General features: G+C 46.3%; 1 protein-coding gene and 1 long non-coding RNA gene across 7 annotated transcripts in view; one reads left to right on the forward strand and one right to left on the reverse strand.

The window, feature by feature from the left end:
• LOC127906297 (uncharacterized) overlaps nucleotides 1–21,321 on the forward strand; it is a 287,067-nt gene that overhangs the window by 170,698 nt on the left and 95,048 nt on the right. The gene's annotated exons all lie outside the window — the stretch shown is intronic.
• The window catches only part of LOC118391779 (homeobox protein cut-like 1), a 265,235-nt gene that overhangs the window by 22,649 nt on the left and 221,265 nt on the right, over nucleotides 1–21,321 (reverse strand). For 2 of the 6 annotated variants that reach the window (XM_052457826.1, XM_052457825.1), the window contains exons 14-20: nucleotides 16,707–17,492; nucleotides 14,074–14,154; nucleotides 10,938–11,039; nucleotides 10,394–10,483; nucleotides 9,427–9,932; nucleotides 8,222–8,599; nucleotides 6,354–6,513 (exon numbers count right to left, since the gene is read on the reverse strand). In XM_052457826.1, the coding sequence (XP_052313786.1) occupies nucleotides 6,354–6,513; nucleotides 8,222–8,599; nucleotides 9,427–9,932; nucleotides 10,394–10,483; nucleotides 10,938–11,039; nucleotides 14,074–14,154; nucleotides 16,707–17,492 (2,103 nt within the window). The remainder of the gene's footprint in view (nucleotides 1–6,353; nucleotides 6,514–8,221; nucleotides 8,600–9,426; nucleotides 9,933–10,393; nucleotides 10,484–10,937; nucleotides 11,040–14,073; nucleotides 14,155–16,706; nucleotides 17,493–21,321) is intronic. The other 4 variants (XM_052457827.1, XM_052457828.1, XM_052457830.1 and 1 more) reach the window with 4 other exon arrangements.

The raw sequence follows: 21,321 nt of genomic DNA on the forward strand, positions 1-21,321 counted from the left end.
CCTGATCCCCCCCATCCCCCTTTGCCTCCCCCTCATCCCTGGCCTGTGTGTGTTTGTCATCGTGCTGCTTCCCCTTCTCTCATCTAGAAGGTGTGACAGCTCTGGAAACGGGGCATGGTGCTCCCTCACATTAGACGCTCATTAAGAGGCGTGGCTGACTATCCTCTGGTGCCACTTCATCACCACAAATGAGCTGATGTCAGCTTAGCTTGCGCTGGCACGCTATAAAAAGATCAACCTTTACCAGATCCAGAGTGTATGAAGTGCGTACATGCTGGTGGTGCATATGTGGATGGAATGGAAATATTTATCCATTTTGTGTATCTATAGATGTATCAGTGTGAGGTATGGTTCTACAGATACTGTGGATTGGTGGTGCAGTGTATGGTATTTTTCTAAGATTGGGAAAATTAAGTCCGGTTTAGTCAAAGTCCAAAAACCACTCACTGTCAGTCATTATCGCGGCTATGATATGTTTTTACACAGGACGAGTCCAGACACACACACACCAGGCTGGCTAAGCTCATGTCGCGTCCGCTCGCCGTCATGTGGAGCGGGTCGCTGTGTGTTGCTCAGCAGAGAGCTGCCATGACGACTCCAGATCTACCCAGACACACTGAGCACTGCAGCATTCTGGGAAAGTAATCTCACTGTCTCTCTGGAAGACTCCCCGAGGTGACCGGCCAGACAAAACAGCAACGGTCGGGAAAAGAGCTCGCAAGTTCAAAAGAGGCTTAGATATTGAACGGAAAGAGTTCTCTCTTATCTTTACCAACACTTCAAACACTTTCTTCATTGCCTCCTAACCTAGTTTGAAAAGCCACGAAGACTTTGCATAAAAAAAGCTCATCATCTTCATTAAAAACCCCAGTGCCATTTTAACTGATCTACCTCGGGTCGGCGATGCAAAAGAGTCCCCAAATTTGATTAGACAGTAGCTTTATTCGCATCAACCTGGGGACAATAACAACACCAACATGGTGGCTGGCAACAACAATGTCCTTGTGTCTTCCTGGCTGTCTTTAAGTAGTCATCACTTCCCTCGCGCCCGCTCTTTAATTAGCTAGTCATAATTAGAATCCCTGTGGTCGCTAGCTCCAGCTCCGACCAGTCGGGACTCACTAGCTCAGACGGGACGGCAGCGTTACCCATAAACCCCCTCACCCTAGGACATACGTTATCACACTTTGGCTAATGAGAAATTAGTGGAGGCCACAGGCCTTTGATTTCAATGGTGTTGCTAAGTCTTGCACTAGTCCTTTTAATGTTGTATCGAAATGAGACGGTTTATTGAATCAAAATGATTTATTCTGTTTGGTAAAGATGAATTTTAGGTTAGTTTTAAAGAATCTGGGTAAGAGGCATCGGTTTCTTTCAGTTCTGAAAGCAGACTTGGATCAGCTCTTCCTGACCCAGTCCAAACCTTAACCAATCAGATAATGGTTCCTGGGACAGTTTTTTGCATAGAAATTGAGACTGGGAACAAGGAGATTTTGAGAGCGAGTTAGAAAGGCAACAGAGAAAGCGTACGGTATGTGGTGTGTGTGTGTGCGTGTACAGTATGTATGCGAGTAGGTGTGTGTGTGCGTGTACAGTATGTATGCGAGTAGGTGTGTGTGTGTGTGTACAGTATGTATGCGAGTAGGTGTGTGTGTGTGTGTACAGTATGTATGCGAGTAGGTGTGTGTGTGTGTGCGTGTACAGTATGTATGCGAGTAGGTGTGTGTGTGTGTGTGTGTACAGTATGTATGCGAGTAGGTGTGTGTGTGTGTGTGTACAGTATGTATGCGAGTAGGTGTGTGTGTGTGTGCGTGTACAGTATGTATGCGAGTAGGTGTGTGTGTGTGTGTGCGTGTACAGTATGTATGCGAGTAGGTATGTGTAGTGTGTGTGTGTGTGTACAGTATGTATGCGATAGGTGTGTGTGTGTGTGCGTGTACAGTATGTAGGTATGTGTGTGTGTGTGTGTGTACAGTATGTATGCGAGTAGGTATGTGTGTGTGTGTGCGTGTACAGTATGTATGCGAGTAGGTATGTGTGTGTGTGTAGTATGTATGCGAGTGTGTGTGTGTGTGTGCGTGTACAGTGTGTGTGTGCGTGTACAGTATGTATGCGAGTAGGTATGTGTGTGTGTGTGCGTGTACAGTATGTATGCGAGTAGGTGTGTGTGTGTGTGCGTGTACAGTATGTATGCGAGTAGGTGTGTGTGTGTGTGTACAGTATGTATGCGAGTAGGTGTGTGTGTGTGTGTACAGTATGTATGCGAGTAGGTGTGTGTGTGTGTGCGTGTACAGTATGTATGTGTGTGTGTGTGTGTGTGTACAGTATGTATGCGAGTAGGTGTGTGTGTGTGTGTGTGTGTGTACAGTATGTATGCGAGTAGGTATGTGTGTGTGTGTGCGTGTACAGTATGTATGCGAGTAGGTATGTGTGTGTGTGTGTACAGTATGTATGCAGTAGGTGTGTGTGTGTGCGTGTACAGTATGTATGCGAGTAGGTATGTGTGTGTGTGTACAGTATGTGTACAGTATGTATGCGAGTAGGTGTGTGTGTGTGCGTGTACAGTATGTATGCGAGTAGGTGTGTGTGTGTGTGTACAGTATGTATGCGAGTAGGTGTGTGTGTGTGTGTACAGTATGTATGTGTGTGCGAGTAGGTGTGTGTGTGTGTGCGTGTACAGTATGTATGCGAGTAGGTGTGTGTGTGTGTACAGTATGTACAGTATGTATGTATGCGAGTAGGTGTGTGTGTGTGTGTGTATGCGAGTGTGTACAGTATGTATGCGAGTAGGTGTGTGTGTGTCTGCGTGTACAGTATGTATGCGAGTAGGTATGTGTGTGTGTGCTGCGTGTACAGGTATGTATGCGAGTAGGTGTGTGTGTGTGTGCGTGTATGTGTGTGTGTGTGTGTGTCGTGTACAGTATGTATGCGAGTAGGTATGTGTGTGTGTCTGCGTGTACAGTATGTATGCGAGTAGGTATGTGTGTGTGTGTGCGTGTACAGTATGTATGCGAGTAGGTATGTGTGTGTGCGTGTACAGTATGTATGCGAGTAGGTGTGTGTGTGTGTGCGTGTACAGTATGTATGCGAGTAGGTATGTGTGTGTGCGTGTACAGTATGTAAGCGAGTAGGTGTGTGTGTGTGTGCGTGTACAGTATGTATGCGAGTAGGTATGTGTGTGTGTACAGTATGTATGCGAGTAGGTATGTGTGTGTGCGTGTACAGTATGTATGCGAGTAGGTATGTGGTGTGTGTGCGTGTACAGTATGTATGCGAGTAGGTATGTGTGTGTGACAGTGGTGTCAGGAGGTGGACACAGACAGATGACTGTGGTGGAGACCTGACGGACAAGTTCACACACACCCCTGGCTGATGGATGAGTCCCTCTCTGTGCTTAAGCCCAATGCTCCAGACAGAGAATAAAAGCTAGAAAAGATTTTCATTTCAATACAAGGACAGCAGCCGGGGAGAATTTAATCGGTGGGCAAGGACAGAGGCTCTCCCTGCTCTCAGCGGCCATCAATCAGATCCCACACTGGGACACACACAGGCTACGAAGCGACTGTGAGCGAAGAGTCAAATATTCCTAACATTTCCACAGCCTAATTGTAGCCTAACCAATATCCTAATGGAGATTCAACGAAAAGAAAAGTCTGACATTGAAATCAAGGGTGGGTGGCATTTTTTGTATTCAAATTTATTGGAAAGGCTGCTAAACTATTTCCACCTGGCCCACAGCGTTGTGGCGTACTTACAGTACAATGCCCTTTCACGCCATGCTCCACCAGACGCTTCTTTCAATTGTTATTATCTGTTTGGTAACATTACACAAGTAAATGGAATAAATAAAACAAATTCATTAAATAGATTAGGTCTTGAAAATATGTGAAACCTTTTTTTGAGTTGTATGTTATCTGTGCCTCGTAGCCGAGGCTATATGACAGTGCCATCAACTTGTTTACTTAGCAGACATCACTTGCTGCCTATATTCAGGCAACACATATATTTTAAGAAAATCATGGAATATAAATGAACATTTTAAATTCACTTAGAATAAAAACCTTAGCGTAACAATTTTAGTAAGTAATATGCCACAGTAAAGTTACAGCTTCTTCTGACCAAGTAGAAACAAAAAAAGTGTATTTTTTGGGTGTGCGTGCAGGACAGAGGAATAGCAATTCTTACACTATTGTTCTAAATTTAATCACCCTCTTCCTCTTCATTCAGTTAATTCAAATTCAATTGTGAAGTCGTGGACAATTCTAAGTTTATATTTGGTTTATATCGCCCATTCATTCGGTGAGAGATACCGTAGCGAGACCAACACTTTACACTGTACCCAAAAGCATAATAGTGCTCTAACTCCCTCTTGTGGTGGTCGGGAGCAATGAAGCAGTGATGCAGGGTACCGTACTAAACAACAAATTACCTTTAAGTCCCGCGGCATCATCTCAAATGTAATTGAGGAACCACTGTTCATTCAGGAACCACTGTAGGTGGATGTATGCACACACACAGGCATGAAGAACCACTGTTCATTCAGGAACCACTGTAGGTGGATGTATGCACACACACAGGCATGAAGAACCACTGTTCATTCAGGAACCACTGTAGGTGGATGTATGCACACACACACGGGCATGAAGAACCACTATTCATTCAGGAACCACTGTAGGTGGATGTATGCACACACACGGGCATGAAGAACCACTGTTAATTCAGGAACCACTGTAGGTGGATGTATGCACACACACGGGCATGAATGCAGACACACGCATATGAAAGTATTCATACCCCATGACTTATTCCACATTTAGTTGTGTTACAGCCTGATTTCAAACTGTATTCAATTGTTTTTCTTTTCTCAACCATCTACACACAATATCCCATAATATCCCATAATGAATTAAAATTTTGCAAATGTATTGAAAATGAAATACAGAAATATCTAATTCACACACCTGAGTCAATACTTTGTAGAAGCACCTTTGGTAGCGATGACAGTTGTGATACTTTCTGTTTAAGTCTCTAAGAGTTTTTCACATCTGGATTGTGCAACATTTACCCATTATTCTTAAAAGAAATATGTGCAAATGTTCTGCAAACCTTATTAACATAGGTATTTTGCGACCTTTTGCGATGATACTCAAAATTGAGCTCAGGTGCTTCCTGTTTCCATTGATCATCCTTGAGATGTTTCTACAACTTGATTGGAGTCCACCTGTGGTAAATTCAATTGATTGGACATGATTTGGAAAGGCACACACCTGTCTAAATAAGGTCCTAAACCAAACCATGAGGTTGAAGGAATTGTCTGTAGAGCTTCGAGACAGGATTGTGTCTCGTCACGGTATCTCTGTGCATTCAAATTGCCATCGAAAAAATGCAATTGTGTTTGTTGTCTGTAGCTTAGGCCTACCCCATACCATAAACCCACCATAGGGCACTCTATTCACAACGTTGACATCAGCAAACTGCTCGCCCACACGAAGCCGCACACGTGGTCTGCGGTTGTGAGGCCGGATGGACAGCGGCTTATGGTAGAGAAATTAACATTAAATTTTCTGCCAACTGCTCGGCTGGACATTCCTGTAGTCAGCATGCCAACTGCACTCTCCCTCAAAACTTGATACATTAGTGGCATTGTGTTGTGTGACAAAACTGCACATTTTAGTGTCCTTCTATTGTCCCCAGCACAAGGTGCACCTGTGTAATGATCATGCTGTTTAATCAGCTTCTTGATATGGTACACCTGTCAGGTGGATGGATTATCTTGGCAAAGGAGAAATGCTCACTAACAGGAATGTAAACAAATGTGTGCACAATATTCTTGAGAAATAATATTTTTGTTCCGATTAAACATTTCTGGGATCTTTTATTTCAGCTCATGAAACATGGGACCAACACTTTACATGTTGTGTTAATATTTTTGTTCTGTATACTTTCGTGTCTTGTTGCAAACATGGATTTTTCTTATTCTGTACAGGCTTCCTTCTTCTGTGTACACATGTACCTTGTGGGCGGCCCTGTAGGTGCAGTACGTTCTAGCAGTGTGTGTGTATGCCTGGTGTGCATGTCCAGTGTGTGTGTGTTTACCTTGTGGCTGGCCCTGTAGGTGCAGTACGTTCTAGCAGTGTGTGTGTGTGTGTGTGTATGCCTGGTGTGCATGTCCAGTGTGTGTGTTTACCTTGTGGCTGGCCCTGTAGGTGCAGTACGTTCTAGCAGTGTGTGTGTATGCCTGGTGTGCATGTCCAGTGTGTGTGTTTACCTTGTGGCTGGCCCTGTAGGTGCAGTACGTTCTAGCAGTGTGTGTGTATGCCTGGTGTGCATGTCCAGTGTGTGTGTGTGTTTACCTTGTGGCTGGCCCTGTAAAGGCAGGACATTCTGGCCCAGCTCTCCGTTGAGCCAGAGCTGCATGCGGATGAAGGGCTCCCGGCCCTTCTGGGTCAGCTTGCTCCAGGGCTTGGGCCTGGACAGCATGTCGCTCACACTGCCCTGAGACAGGCCCAGCACCTGTAACACGCACGCACACACAGACAGACACACATACATCAGTCAATAAATATTTGTATATATCTGAGCACGCCATCACAGTAAAACAACACTAATGTGTAAGTACACTGCTCAGAACACATGCCAGATTAAAGCATAATATTAGCTACAGTAATCAAACAAAAGGATAGAGTTAAAAAGAAAGCTGAAACAATTGTCCTTACTGTACATTGCATATCGACAATCGGTCAATTCCATGCCAGCATGGCCCGAAAACATCTTCCTTCTAGAGATTCTCACATAGAAACGTTATTGGGATGAAGGATGTTTTTATACGCTTTCTACATTTGTAACAGCATTTTTGAGAAAATCATGATGAAAGTGGTAAGACCCAATGATCCATGAACCGTACATGACATAGACAACCCCTTGGTGTCAACATACTCCTAATAGTGAGCGCTAAATTATGGAATATTGCTACATTCTGAAATACAATGTTACTCATGAATTTATCAAACATTAAAACTATAAATATGAATATCTCAAAAGCACCCTTTTTTGTTGTTGACTTTCTTCATTTTTATGCGTATTGTTTTAAACAATATAATCTACAAGTACATCACATTTCCAGAGTGGGCTTTCTGCTACTTTTAAAGTTATGATACATTTTATCACCACCACCAAAACAGTGAATGGGAAAATGGGTTCAAAGCCAACTCCCTCTGCTGGTGATTTGCAGAATGTGCAATCCTACAGGAGGGCTGTGATTGGTTAATGACATATAATGTCATTTCTATGTATAAAATGGGTCATATCATTAACAGTAACAGAGAGTCACTCTGGAAATGAAATGTGTTTGAAGAGTATATTGTTTGAATAAATTCATGTGATACATTTTATTTCATATATAGACATACTGCATACTTGAGAGCACACTACAAGAAGTATAATGACACCAATATGTTGTCTGTATCATGTACGATGTCAATGATCAAAGGGTCTAGGAGGCATGTACATGTTTAAAAAAGGCCTAGAATAGCCTCTCGACTTTCGTCATGATTTCTCCCCCAAAAACGGTGATACAAATGTAAAACACATGTTAAACACCCCCCCCCAAAAAATGAAGTTATTATCTGAGAATTGCCAGAACAATCTGTGATACCAAAAATATTTTCGGGACATGCTGGCATGTAATCACCCAATTACAAACACTCATGCACTGAGATCATGCACTTATTCCTTCAAACCACTGAGATCTGTACTGTACACCCTGACACCATCTGCTTTAGTTTGTACCAACAGGGTGTATAAAGGAGTTTTTGTTGGTGGAATCCTGGTTGGCAGCCCAATGCTATTAACTAGCTGAGTACTGAGAGAGACACAGGCTTAGATGTGTTTTAAATGGATGTGACAACTGAAGCTTAGAGGATCACATACGTTTTATGTCAAAGGTGACGGTTTCCTGTTTACACACAAATCTATTTCCACACGTATGAATGGATTCATTAAGCAAACACACTATAACAGAGAGCTGAGCTAGCATAGGACACCCAGTTTTGAAATGTGCTGACTGAGGGTGGAGGGCAGTTGGGTGGAAATGACAGGAAGGGAGAGAGGCAAGTGGAGCAGTATTACAGGGGGGGATGTGAGTTGACGCGAAACTGGCGCAGGATGGGTAAATCAGGCAGTATAAGGACATGGGAATGGGGCGGTAGGGTGTCTTGCACACCTTCTCTCCAAAGATGCGCTGGCAGATGCCGTTCTTGGCCAGCTTGTCTTTGACCTGCTGCGTGAGCTCGGTCGTGTCCACCTCTTGGTACATGTAGAACTCGTACTGCTCAGGAGTGAGCGGCGCCACCACAGGCTTGGCTTGTTTGGCTGCGGGGGTCAACAGGGACCCCAGAGGCCCCAAACTTAGGGGAGAGAGACTGCTCTGGGGTGTGTCGGCGCGGCTGGGCCCCTGGGTTTTGGTGCCCCCGCCATGCTCAGAGCTGGCCTGGGAGTACGGGGACTCGGCCCGGGGCCAGTCCTTCCAGTAGTCCAAGGAGGAGATGGAGACGGAGGAGGGTGCCAGCACCGAGGATGAGCCGGCCAGCAGGGGAGGCTTCTGGCGGAGACACAGAGAGGCACAGTCAGTGGGGAAGTGGGGATGGGGCTGGCCACTAAAGGCTAACAGCTAATTGCTAATGGCACAGTCACTGTGGAGGTAGGGCGCTAACCTCTAACGCTAACGTCAAGTTGTCGCCGGCTATGAATAGGCATGAGTGGAAGGTAGGTGGCTTCTCTTCCCCCTATAAAGAAGTAGGACACAGCCACTGTCATTGAATGGATCCAGGGAGGGTATGTGGAGCAGAAGATAGGGGGGGAGAGTATGGCGATGATTTCAATGTTGTGAAGAAACGTAGCTCCCATGAGTTGCTGGGTTAGGCCATGTTCTGCCTCTGAGAGCTGCGAGCCTAATATCCGGTTTGTGGTGTTGACATGGACCTCACACACACATACGCACTCTGAGCACCTCGTCCTGAGTGGAGCAGCTGCACGCTACAGATGAACATAAGTCGCTCTGGATAAGAGCGTCTGCTAAATGACTTAAATGTAAATGTAATAGACAATGGCCTTCTGTCTTCTAATACCACTTTCCAGATACATTTCAGTTGCACAAGGGCTGTGTCAGAAGCTGATTTGAGTGATTGCAACCAACAAAAACGACAGTAGTGCATAACAAATCTCAGCAGTTTAAGCAGAAGTACACGAAAGGCATGTGTGTATATGTTCCATCAGAGGGAATGAGCCTTGTGTGTAGAACAGTGATGAGTTATAATGATATGACACATTCTCAAAACATTTTGAACATTGTGGCTGGCCCACCGTGGTTCGGAGGTGAGAGAGAGGTCATGAAGGCAGAGAGTGTGTGTGGTATTAATGTTATTGTACCTCCTTGCTGTCCTCCTGACTACGCACATCGTCATTCAGGCTTGCCGTGGCTCCCTGCCCCCCGGGGTGCATACTGCTCCACCATTGATCCCTCCAGGAGCCTCGCCCCTGCTTGGTCCCACCATCCATTAGCAACCCTCCTCCTCCCCCGCCTTCTCCCACCACTTCTCCTGCCTCCTTCTTCACCATGGCAGAGTGGAAATCCAGGAGTGAGGAGGGAGAGGAGGTTGGGGGGATGGAGGGCTTCTTTAGGGAGAGGGCCAGGGGCGAGTAGGATGCCGGGAGGATTGGCGCGCCCAGGAGTTTGGGGGAGAGCAGGGCCAGGTCGGAGGGGCCCATGGAGGATGCCTTGAGGATGGGCTCTAGGGCGGCCTGCTGGGCCTCCATCTCTCTCCTTGCCTGCTCTAGGATGGAGCGGATGGTCTCGTCTGAGCTGGAGGATCCACCTGAGCCGATACCACCTCCACCACCACCAATGCTGGACGAGGGAGGGGGCTGGGACGAGTCTACAGCAGGGAGAGACAGAGAGGATAGACATCATCAGACAAGGCTACGAACGCCATCTGCACTCAAACTCAAATGACGCTCCATGGCCACACTGTTTGAAGTAGAGAAGAATTCTGTGAGGTTTGGGATTTTCTGTTTGATGTCTGAAGTTCAAAACAAAAGGAAAATGTAACTTTGAAAATAAGTGATTTCTTATAAACATATTCTAAGCACTTGATAATTTATACAATAACAGTCCATCACTTAAGAATTTCAATACAGCCACATTTGTCTTTCTAATGTGTTTGAGGCTAAAATAACTGCTCCCTAGTAGAACCATATCCCTTAGATTTAAGACATGGACGGTCAAGGAAATGTATTCTCCCTCCCTGACAGAAAAAGGTGGTCTTGCAGTCTGTACTTGGTTTGTATATTCCCGGTGTGGGGCCACACAGTGTGTAAGGTTAAATCCATTCCTCACCAAGTCTGAGACTTTGTGCATATTTTGCAAAATAGTTGCCCATGCCTCGGGGGTAACCTGTCTGTCGTCGCTGTCTGTCCTCCACACCATCTGTAGTGGGTGGCACGGCGTCAAGAGGGGGTTAGCACGAGGGACATCTCTTAGACATTCTAAAGGCAGTGTATGGGGCAGTCACTAGCACGGTTTGGCATTAGTTATGGCATTGGTCATTTCAGAATAATTGTATGACCAATAAGATACAAATGGGGAAAGCTTGAGTCAACCACATCACATCCTACTGTATGTTCATCCACTTCACGGGCTGTATGAGGTCAAAACCCTGGGAAGGAAATTTATACTGTAAATGCCCAGCATCCCTATAATTTCTGTACAAGGGGCATGCAGTGTGGTATGAGGGTTGGGGGTCAGACAAGAAGCATCAGACAACTATACAGCAAGGTTGAAGTTGGGTTGAGGTAAATTATTTTAGCTCTATCAATAGATAGAACATCTAAGTAGCTCCTGCTGTAGACTCGTGTCCGTCAGAGAGAGAGCAGCCACTCACCAGCCTTCTGAACCTGCAGCTCTCTCTTGGCCTGTTCCAGGATGGACTTGATGGCCTCATCTGAGCCACTCTCCGAGGTGCGGATCCGCGTGGTGATGTTACCTAGGGAAGGGCAAAAAAGGTCAGGGGTCAATGGACTGTACCAAAGGGAGGGATGGCAGGAGGCAACGGGGATGATAAAATCTTTGGGTAATTAATATACAGTACCTTCGGAAGGTATTCAGACCCCTTGACTTTTTCCACATTTTGTTACATTACATTTGTTACATTATTCTTAGATTAAAAAAATAAAAAATAAATCCTCAGCAATCATCTACACACACTACCCCATAATGACAAAGCGAAAACAAGCTTAGACGTTTTTGCAAATGTATTAAAAAAACAAAAACAGAATTACATTATTTACATAAGTATTCAGTCCCTTTGCTATGATACTAGATATTGAGCTCAGATGCACCCTGTTTCCATTGATCATCCTTGAGAGGTTTCTACAACTTGATTGGAGTGGACCTGTTGTAAATGTAATTGATTGGACATGATTTGGAAAGGCGCACACCTGTCTATATAAAGTCCCACAGTTGACAGTGCATGTCAGAGAAAGAAAACCAAACCACGAGGTCGAAGGAATTGTCCGTAGACCTCCAAGACAGGATTGTGTCGAAACACAGATCCGGGGAAGGGTACCAAAACATTTCTGCCGCATTGAAGGTCCCCAAGAACACAGTCCATCATTCTTAAATGGAAGAAGTTTAGAACCACCAAGACTTCCTAGAGCTGGCCGCCCGGCCAAACTGAGTAATCAAGGGAGAAAGGTCTTGGTAAGGGAGGTGACCAAGAACCCGATGGTCACTCTGACAGAGCTCCAGTGTTCCTCTGTGGAGATGGGAGAACATTCCAGAAGGACAACCATCTCTGCAACACTCCACCAATCAGGTCTTTATGGTAGAGTGGCCAGACGGAAGCCACTCCTCAGTAAAAGGCACATGAAAGACCGCTTGGAGTTTGCCAAAAGACTCAAAAACAAGATTCTCTGGTCTGATGAAACCAAGATTGAACTCTATGCCTGAATTCCATGCATCACGCCTGGAGGAAACCTGGCACCATCCCTATGGTGAAGCATGGTGGTGGTAGCATCATGCTGTGGGAATGTTTTTAAGCGGCAGGGACTGGGAGACTAGTCAGGATCGAGGCAGAGAGATCCTTGATGAAATCTACTACAGAGCGCTCAGGACCTCAGACTCAGGTGAAGGTTCACTTTCCAACAGGATAATGACCCTAAGTACACAGCCAAGACAACGCAGGAGTGGCTTCGAGAAAAGTCTCTGAATGTCCTTGAGTGGCCCAGCCAGAGCCCGATCAAACATCTCTGGAGAGACCTGAAAATAGCAACCTGACAGAGCTTGAGAGGATCTTCAGAGAAGAATGTGAGAAACTCCCCAAATACAGGTGTGCCAAAGTTTGTAGCGTCATACCCAAGAAGACTAGATGCTGTAATTGCTGCCGAAGATGCTTCAACAAAGTACTTCTGTAAATGTGATATTTCAGTTTTTATTTTGTATAAATTAGCAAAAATGTCTAAAAACCTGTTTTTGCTTTGTCATTATGGGATATTGTGTGTAGAGTGATGAGGGAAAAAATATTTAAGCAATTTTAGAATAAGGCTGTAACGTAACAACATGTGGAAAAAGTCAAGGGGTCTGAATACTTTCCGAAGGCTCTCTGTTGCTAGTATTTTACTTTTGACTACAGTATGTCACAGGTTCACAGTCATAACATAGCCAGTGAAATCTAAAGCTGAATGTTTGGAGTTAAGCGAAAAGTGCTACTTTTCCAATAAATATCCAGTAAAAAATGTCTCAAGTTTGAGTCTACTGACTGTCTCGTGTTTAAAAGGAACCCAAGGTGACGTTGAACCTTCTCCTTCAGTGAGTTCTGACATCAAACCCCCATGGCTCACCCTGGCAACAGCACCAGTGTGTGTCTGCCGGCAATACTCCCCTGGGGGCTCCCTTTACAACACAGCTCAATCCTGTTAACACAAGAGGCCACGGCTACACATGTTCCTCATGAGCGCTGAACAGAACACTTCCAGCAGCCAGCCAGCCAGCCAGCCAGCTACCCTACGCAACAATGGAAAACAGACTTTGGAGAGACTCCATAAGAAACACAAGACCTGGTGTTTTGGATGAGCTTCAGAAGTGAGGGCTAATTGCTGTTTGGAGCTAAACATGGAGGGGCCTGACAAACGTGGCTCCCGAGCTTCCCGGCTTCCTCGCTCTCATTTGTCCTGAGTGAGTGGTCAGAGTAATTGGGCAAGGTCACGCTCGCTCATGTGTGTGAGTGAGGGGGGGAGCAGCTGGGTACAGGGGGTGAACTGGAAGTAAATCATGACAAAAAAGGGGTCAGACAGGGCAAGGATGGGGGACTCCGTAAGCCCCCCCCCCCCCAGCACGTTCTAACTCACACACATACACAGTGATATACACACACGCACAACCATGGTGGTGTACAGGCACAGCTGCCGGGTCATGGGGACAGGATGTTATTATGTTTTTCTAAGGACCTCTGTTTTTAAAGTTAGACAGTTTTGTCAAGGCCACCACTGCCTGTGAAGGAAAAGGGGTTGAAAATGATTGTGTATGTGGCCTTCCGAAGTGCCAAACTGCATGTAAGCACCACACCCATGGCCATTTTCATAAGGCATGAAACACTGCATGGGTTTGGGGAAAGTACATAGCAAAGCATATAAAGGAGCTTTTTAAAGCCTAAATTAGACAGGTTTCGCCCTGATGGCAGACAGGGAGAGATTGCGTGGGCTGGTTTGGACTGAACGTTTTAAGACTCGCCCTATGCGTGGAAAGGTTGCCTTTATAACCCTGCCTGTCTGAGGTAGAATGTGTCCTTAACCACAGATTTAGGATCAGATAAACTAACCCCTTAATGGGGAAGAAAAAATATCTGACCCTGTATCAGTGTTTAGGGTAAACATCAACCTCCTCCCTTTATTTTCAACCAGACTCCAGGCCAGAAGTGGTAGAGTGACTTTGACAATGGCTAAATGACACAACAAATTGTACAACATAAAAGCCGACCAAAACACTAAACCAACCACGATATGGGAAGGCAAAGAACAGACCTGGCCTCGAGGAGCCTTCGGAGCCGGTTCTTCGCTTCGGAACCTCCTGAAACACTCTGTTCAGGTTCTGGCCTGGGTTCTCTGTTGGAAAACAAGTGGCGACAAATAAGATAAGTGTCAGAACCCTGAACTGCCACATGGCGGTGGATATAACCCCTAGGAACAGATCTAAGATCAGCTTACTCTCCCTAAATCCGAACTGTTAGAGTGAAAACGCAAAATTGACAATTGATCAGTGTCTAGGAGCAGCTTCATTCTACTCAAATTCAGACAGGATATGGTGGTGGTAGTCAGGGCCTTAGCTATATAGATCTATAGATCTACAATTACTAAACCAACTCCTCAACATCTAGTCATCTGAGCAAAAACCCTAACATTTGGGCAAAACCAATTCAACAAAGGACAAAACTTTTAAGTGACTTACTTAAGAACGCAAATATAGCTAGAAGCCATATGGTTCAATATGTCAGAATACAATGCCTGGAAACGCACACATGCTCTTTGTTAACACTTTGGCCAAAGTAATACACACAGTAGTAGGTAACAGTATCTTATTGTCCAACAGCCAGAAACAAAAGTGGATTGAAGACCAGTCTTAAACTGCCTTATGAGAACCCTTGAGTCAACCCACATGTTCTACCATTCAAACCCACATGTCAAACTCTCCACATTTTCGAGAACAGACATTGATGGGGATTTGGACTCACTGGACCGTGAGTTGTGGGTTCAGTTATTGAGAACATAAATGATTGAAATGGAACAGAACTACTAGCTACAGTGCATAAGAACCACATTACATTTATCCTCAGCATGATTCTATTAAACTTCTGTTGGACTTCTCCCCTGGGCCGACAGGTTTGGTGCTTGCTGCCAGACCAACTCCTTGAAGCCCGTCCAAACAAGTACAATAGACAAGAGTGCAGAGCAACAGTGTGCACATTCATCTACACTCACTACTCTGCTATAACACAGAGGGGAACAAATTTCGCCCGAGCGCAAACTTTCACATCACCCCTGCCCTGACTGCCAAGTGGGCCTTTGCCGTTTAACGCGGAGAGTCTTGACTGCGGTCGTGTTTCCTAATACCCAGTCTGTTTCGCCTCGCTCTCGTCCAGGGCTGCTGACGGCAGCAGCTCTCATCTGCCCTTGTGACGCTACTGACTGAGCACCACGTTCCAAATGTATCAGTTCCTCACCCAGAGACCGAAAGAGAGAGAGCAGAGGAACAGACACAGCCAGAGGGATGGATACAAAGAGATCAAGAGATTTACGGGGGGCGGGGTCTGAAGGAAAGAGAGAGAGCAAAGAGGAGAAATATGGAGTAATTTAATAGGAACCCAATGTACAGGTTGGCGTTTTGTAATCTGTCTCAAATTTGACGTAATTGCTTGTGAAAGTGTCCGCATTATGAGCCGTTTGGGTTGAAGAAAGAGGGCTTTGCAGCAGGGGGGCGCAGCTACAGTCTGAGTCGCCATGTGTACTGTCACTACTGTGGGGTATGCTTTCTTCGAAGACTTAAAGCACTATCCTCAGAACATCCTGTTCTGCATGACTGGCACAAACACACTCCACACACCTCTGCACCACTGCCTGTCCAGACATGCATGTTATTGACTGCGGTTTGAGCCTATTCAGACAGATCTTCCTCTGCAATCTGACGGGATCAGCTTGCCTCCCACTCACTGACTCAACAGTACAGGCTGCATTCCCAAGCAGCAAGCGGCAATGTGCCATTTAAGACGGTAACAAAATCAATAGCAAAAAGCAGTGGGCCGACAGCGCTAAGTGATGGAACCCTGAGTGGCGCGTGACGATGACATCTTGATAGACTAGCTTGTAAATGCTCCCTCCCTCTACCGGGTTTGATTCCTGGGGTGGTTGCTATGACAACATGCAAAAGACGATAACAACAGAAAGGGAACATGTCTGCGAGGTTAATCTGGGCATTTTAGCAGGCGACATGACTGGCGTCAGGAGCGATAAAGATCGCTGTCCATTCATCAAGGGCCCGGGCTATGGCCACACTGTTGAAGTGTGGGGGGGACATCAAAAGGTCTGTTAAAGAGACAGCGCTACCACCAGTGACCAAAAATGCCCGCGTTTGTGAGGTCAAAGGTTTAAGGTTAGGGTCATGCACTAACTGAGGATCACATTGAACGAGGACGTTCTGAAGTTTGTCTTTTGATAATCTGAATAGCATCAGTGTGTCTGACAACATTCAATGTACCATTCAGCACCAATTTTCCCATTGAGTACATATATTTGTGGGATAGCACAGCAGGACCATACTGAAGCTACTGTAACACAGAAACAGAACACCTGCCTGAACCTGGGGCCGTTCTACTAGCCTCGCATGCAGCCTAATCTCGCGTGTTTACATGAATGGAATCAGTGGTAATCAGTCTGGTAAATACGAGGTTACCTTTCTATACTCTATACTCATATCAGAAATATCTCACCAAGGAATTGGAACTTGATGTGTGATGCAAAGCACCTGGAGGCAAAGACATCACTAAAATATGTGTGTATATGTGCTCAGCTGTGTGTGTGTGTGTGTGTGTGTGTGTGTGTGTGTGTGTGACCAGTTGATGTGTGCTGTGTGAAGTGTGTGTATACATTTCTGTCAGTCTCACCTCTCTGCCTCCCCTGGATGCTGCGCAGTGCCAGAATGTTCTGCTCGTCGGACAGGAACTGCCTCATCTTGTGGAAGGGCTCCTTGCCCCGGATGGTGAGCTTGTTCCAGGGTTTGGGCCTGGCCAGTATCTCACTGACCGAGCCCTGGGACAACCCCAGCACGTAGTGGCCGAAGATCCTCTGCCCAATGTTGTGCTTGATCAGCTGCTCCTTGACCTGACGCGCTATCTCAGACGTGTCCATGTCTTCGCCTTCAGAGATGCTCCCCGCCCCTTCTGACTGGCTGGGCGAGGGGGCGAGGCCGTTGACATCCGGGCTGCCCGCTGACGGGTTCTGGGATTGCGACTGCAAAGACTGATGGGGTGGTAGGGGGCTGGCTGAAAGGGAGTTATGGGTGGGGTAGTTGGAAGGGGAGAAGAGCAGGGCCTGGCCGGAGGCGGACACGGAGTCCTGCAGGGCTTTGGAGTAAAAGGTCTGCATGAGCTGGCGCTGCAGCAGGGAGTTGAGCACCACCTTGCCCCCCAGGGGGAAAGCGGTGCCCGCCGACGCCAGAGAGGAGGGGCTGAAGAAGTCCTGCCCACCTAGCCCGCCACTCGTGGGCGAGAAGTGGTGTGTGCCATTGGCGGCAGTGACAGGGGTGGTGTCGGAGGAACCACCTGAGCCAGTGCGCAGGAGGAGCTGAGAGGAGGGAGGGGGAGGGGAGCCTTTCAAGTTGGTGCCCATGGGTGTGGTGCAGAGACGCTGTTGTCCCTCTGATGACTCTTTGACCTTTCGCTCTCTCAAACCTGTGTAGCCAGACAAAACATGACACAGATCAATACATCATGTGGCATCAACAAAGTCCAAAATAAAAACAAAATATCTAGACTGGGGGGTGCAGTGTACTCCAGTGGAGTAGCATAACATTAGAGTGGAGAGGCACTGATGGAGTGTGTGTATTTTCCAGTTGGGCTTCTGGCTGTGGAAAGGGACACTGAGCAGTAGTGAAGGGAAGCATCTGGCAGACATGTCCCAGGATATGGACACATGCAAAGGTGCCTAGCTTACCTGCTGTGTACCTGCCTACCCTCCTTTAACCTGCCCCTGCATCTCACCATCTCCAGGCCACCACTCACTAAAGGTAGAGTTGGGATTCGCATATTTCATGGTGGGTTATCCTCAGTGGTGTGTGTGCCTGTGGTGTGTTCATCAGAATGTGGGGACAGGGGCCTTCCGGGTGGCGCAGGGGTCTAAGGCACATTGCAGTGCTAGCTGTGCCACCAGAGACCCTGGGTTCGCGCCCAGGCTCTGTCGCAGCCGGCCACGACCGGGAGGTCTGTGGGGCAACGCACAATTGGCCTAGCGTCGGGCCAGGAGGGATATCATTGTCTCATCGCGCACCAGCGACTCCTGTGGCGGGCCGGGCGCAGTGCACGCTAACCAGGTGCACAGTGTTTCCTCCGACACATTGGTGCTGGCTTCCGGGTTGGATGCGCGCTGTGTTAAGACCTTCGTCTCTCCCGAGGCCGTACGGGAGTTGTAGCGATGAGACAAGATAGTAACTACTAACAATTGGATACCACGAAATTGGGGAGAAAAGGGGGTTAAAATAAAAATACATAAATGTGGAGCAAAATTTACTATACAGCAATGATAAACAATGGCTGCCAAGCAATAATTGCTCTTCACGTACTTTTCCTTGTGCGCTTTGATTAATGTCAGGTATAGCCATAGGCCCAACACCATTGCAAAAGAGACCATGATCATCAGGCATTTAGTTATTCTCATGAAACTGATAACATGTTACAATCATTAACATTAATTAATCCAAAATCATATTGGGTAGTAACCAAGTAAGATGCCGGTCCGACCTGTATCCAAACAGCATCTTTGGTTTCACAGACATGATCTGGTAGGACAACGAGAGATCCCATTAGGAATACAAATGAAATGCTTCATTTTCGAGGGCGGGGGAGGGAGGAGACCCTTAAGCCAATTGGGATGACATTTCCAGAGAGACCGAGTGGTAAAGAGCACATTGGTAGGAGAGACTAACGGGGCTTCATTAGCATACTGGATCACTTTGTCTCCACCAGCGTCTGACCTCCAGTGGCCCCCTTCTCCTCGCCCAGGGTGGGCTGCACTCTGCCCTCCACTACCCCCGCCCCCCAACACGCAACTGCAATCTGTGTTGTCACAGATGCACTACCCAAACAGCCCTGGGAAGCAAGCAAACTGACCTTAACCCGTAAAGAAGAGATGTAGCCTCCAAACACAAGCAGGGGTCGGTACCTGTTTGTCTAGTTAGAGACCCCATAGCCTGTGGTGTGGTTAGAGACCCCCTAGCCTGTGGTGTGGTTAGAGACCCCTAGCCTGTGGTGTGGTTAGAGACCCCTAGCCTGTGGTGTGGTTAGAGACCCCATAGCCTGTGGTGTGGTTAGAGACCCCATAGCCTGTGGTGTGGTTAGAGACCCCATAGCCTGTGGTGTGGTTAGAGACCCCCTAGCCTGTGGTGTGGTTAGAGACCCCTAGCCTGTGGTGTGGTTAGAGACCCCTAGCCTGTGGTGTGGTTAGAGACCCCATAGCCTGTGGTGTGGTTAGAGACCCCATAGCCTGTGGTGTGGTTAGAGACCCCATAGCCTGTGGTGTGGTTAGAGACCCCATAGCCTGTGGTGTGGTTAGAGACCCCATAGCCTGTGGTGTGGTTAGAGACCCCATAGCCTGTGGTGTGGTTAGAGACCACCTAGCCTGTGGTGTGGTTAGAGACCCCTAGCCTGTGGTGTGGTTAGAGACCCCATAGCCTGTGGTGTGGTTAGAGACCCCATAGCCTGTGGTGTGGTTAGAGACCCCATAGCCTGTGGTGTGGTTAGGTCATTTTTTGGAGAGGTCAAATCTTGGAGTTCAGGGTAAAATAAACTTTAGGGAGAGATTTTAAGAGAGAATAATGAGGTAAACAGAACAGAAAGCGAAAGCTCTCCAAAGTGTATTTTACTTCAACTGAAAAAAGGCAAACGGATCACCAGCAGGTGTAAAACTAGTACCAAAAGGTTGGTATTGCACACGAAGGACCTACAAGTCCCCGATCTTTTCATCCCCAGAGTCTAAGCAGTTGGGTAGCAGATGTAAAGTCAAGGCGTTTAGAGAAATGGAGATAACAAGGAACTTCAAAAAGTGATCCTGTTGAAATGTATTACAGAAAATGTTACAGTATCTCTCAAATCCCCCTGTTTAAAGGGCTGATTCTCTGAATGAGATAAATCGAGAATCCAGACAAGACGAGTACCGCGCTGAGGAAGCAGCAGCACTTCAATCGTAATGGTGTGAGCAGACTGTCTGCATCGAACCCTTCAATTCAAATCTATTATACATTAACGGGCCAGACAGATATTTTTTTTTTCTTTGTATCAAACGTGGGAGTGTGCCAATGGAAACAGTTGACACATTCTTTAGAAGTGTGTCTCTATACTTGTAGAAAAGAAAAAGCTCCAAGAGAGAAAACCATCTTTCCATTGAGTCTAACAGTCTCTTCTTTTGCTGGCGGAGATAGCTGGCGCTACTTCCTGTTTGACTACTGGACTTCCTGTCTATAACCCCTCTAGGTGACTGACAGAGTAAAGAAACAAAAGGACTGTGTGTCCTTTTAAGTTTGAAGCACCCTGGCGCACACACAGAGGCACAGGCCCATGAAGGCTAATGATGTACTTTTTCTCCCCATTACAGTCTGGTCTGGGGTAACTTCAGCTCAGACAATGTGTACACTATCAAAAAGCTCTTTGTGACAGATATCCTTCAGTCTCAGGATTGTAGACAAGGAGATTTACAGATGAAAAAAAGCCATTAAGTTTGTGAGTTTGTGTGTTTATGAGTGTACGTCTATGGGTCTGTGTAAGGCCACTGAATATGGGGTATGCGGTTCAAAGAGCTGGCATGTCGTGACAAGAGAGGACGATAAGGGATCACAGATCACAGGTGGAAAACTAGGGCTCTGTGTATCACTGAATTAGGCTCAATGAGTTCAACAAAACATCAGCCATCTCTTTGTAAACAACTCTATCAGTGCTTACGGGCCTGTTCTGTACCAGCCTTTGAATAAGACCTTGACAGAGAGCAGTTCACACCAGGAATTGACTTTGTGGTTGTGTCTACATGTATATCACAAAGAAAAAAACTGCTGAAATCTGATTGGCTGTTCTGATACTGGTTAACCCTTTACACTTGTGGAAATTGGCCTATAGGGCTAATTTAAATGTTTTTTTACAGAATAAATATGAAATGCATAACCCTGGTAGAAAGTGAAAAGGAACAATTTGGAGATCATGGGGAAATGATTTGCGTTCACCAGACAAGACTATATCCAGACATCACACTGTTGATATGATGCACATTTTACATTTACTGTACTTTTGCACCGCATTTGTTAATATCAAAATCTGAAAATGCTCTGGATACATTCAGTAACATCTGGGGTCGGTGCAACATAAGTAAGACAACAACAAAAAGACAAAGGGAACTGGTGTCAATGCACTTTGATGACTCAAAGAAGAGTCTTCAACTATAAGGTGTACTATTTAGCTCTCCTAGTTGTGCCGTTGAGGGTATCTAGATCAAGCACACTTAGTTGTTTTGGTTGGAAAA

This window comes from Oncorhynchus keta, chromosome 12 (genome assembly GCF_023373465.1).
Source record: "Oncorhynchus keta strain PuntledgeMale-10-30-2019 chromosome 12, Oket_V2, whole genome shotgun sequence".
In the NCBI taxonomy this organism is placed as follows: domain Eukaryota; kingdom Metazoa; phylum Chordata; class Actinopteri; order Salmoniformes; family Salmonidae; genus Oncorhynchus; species Oncorhynchus keta.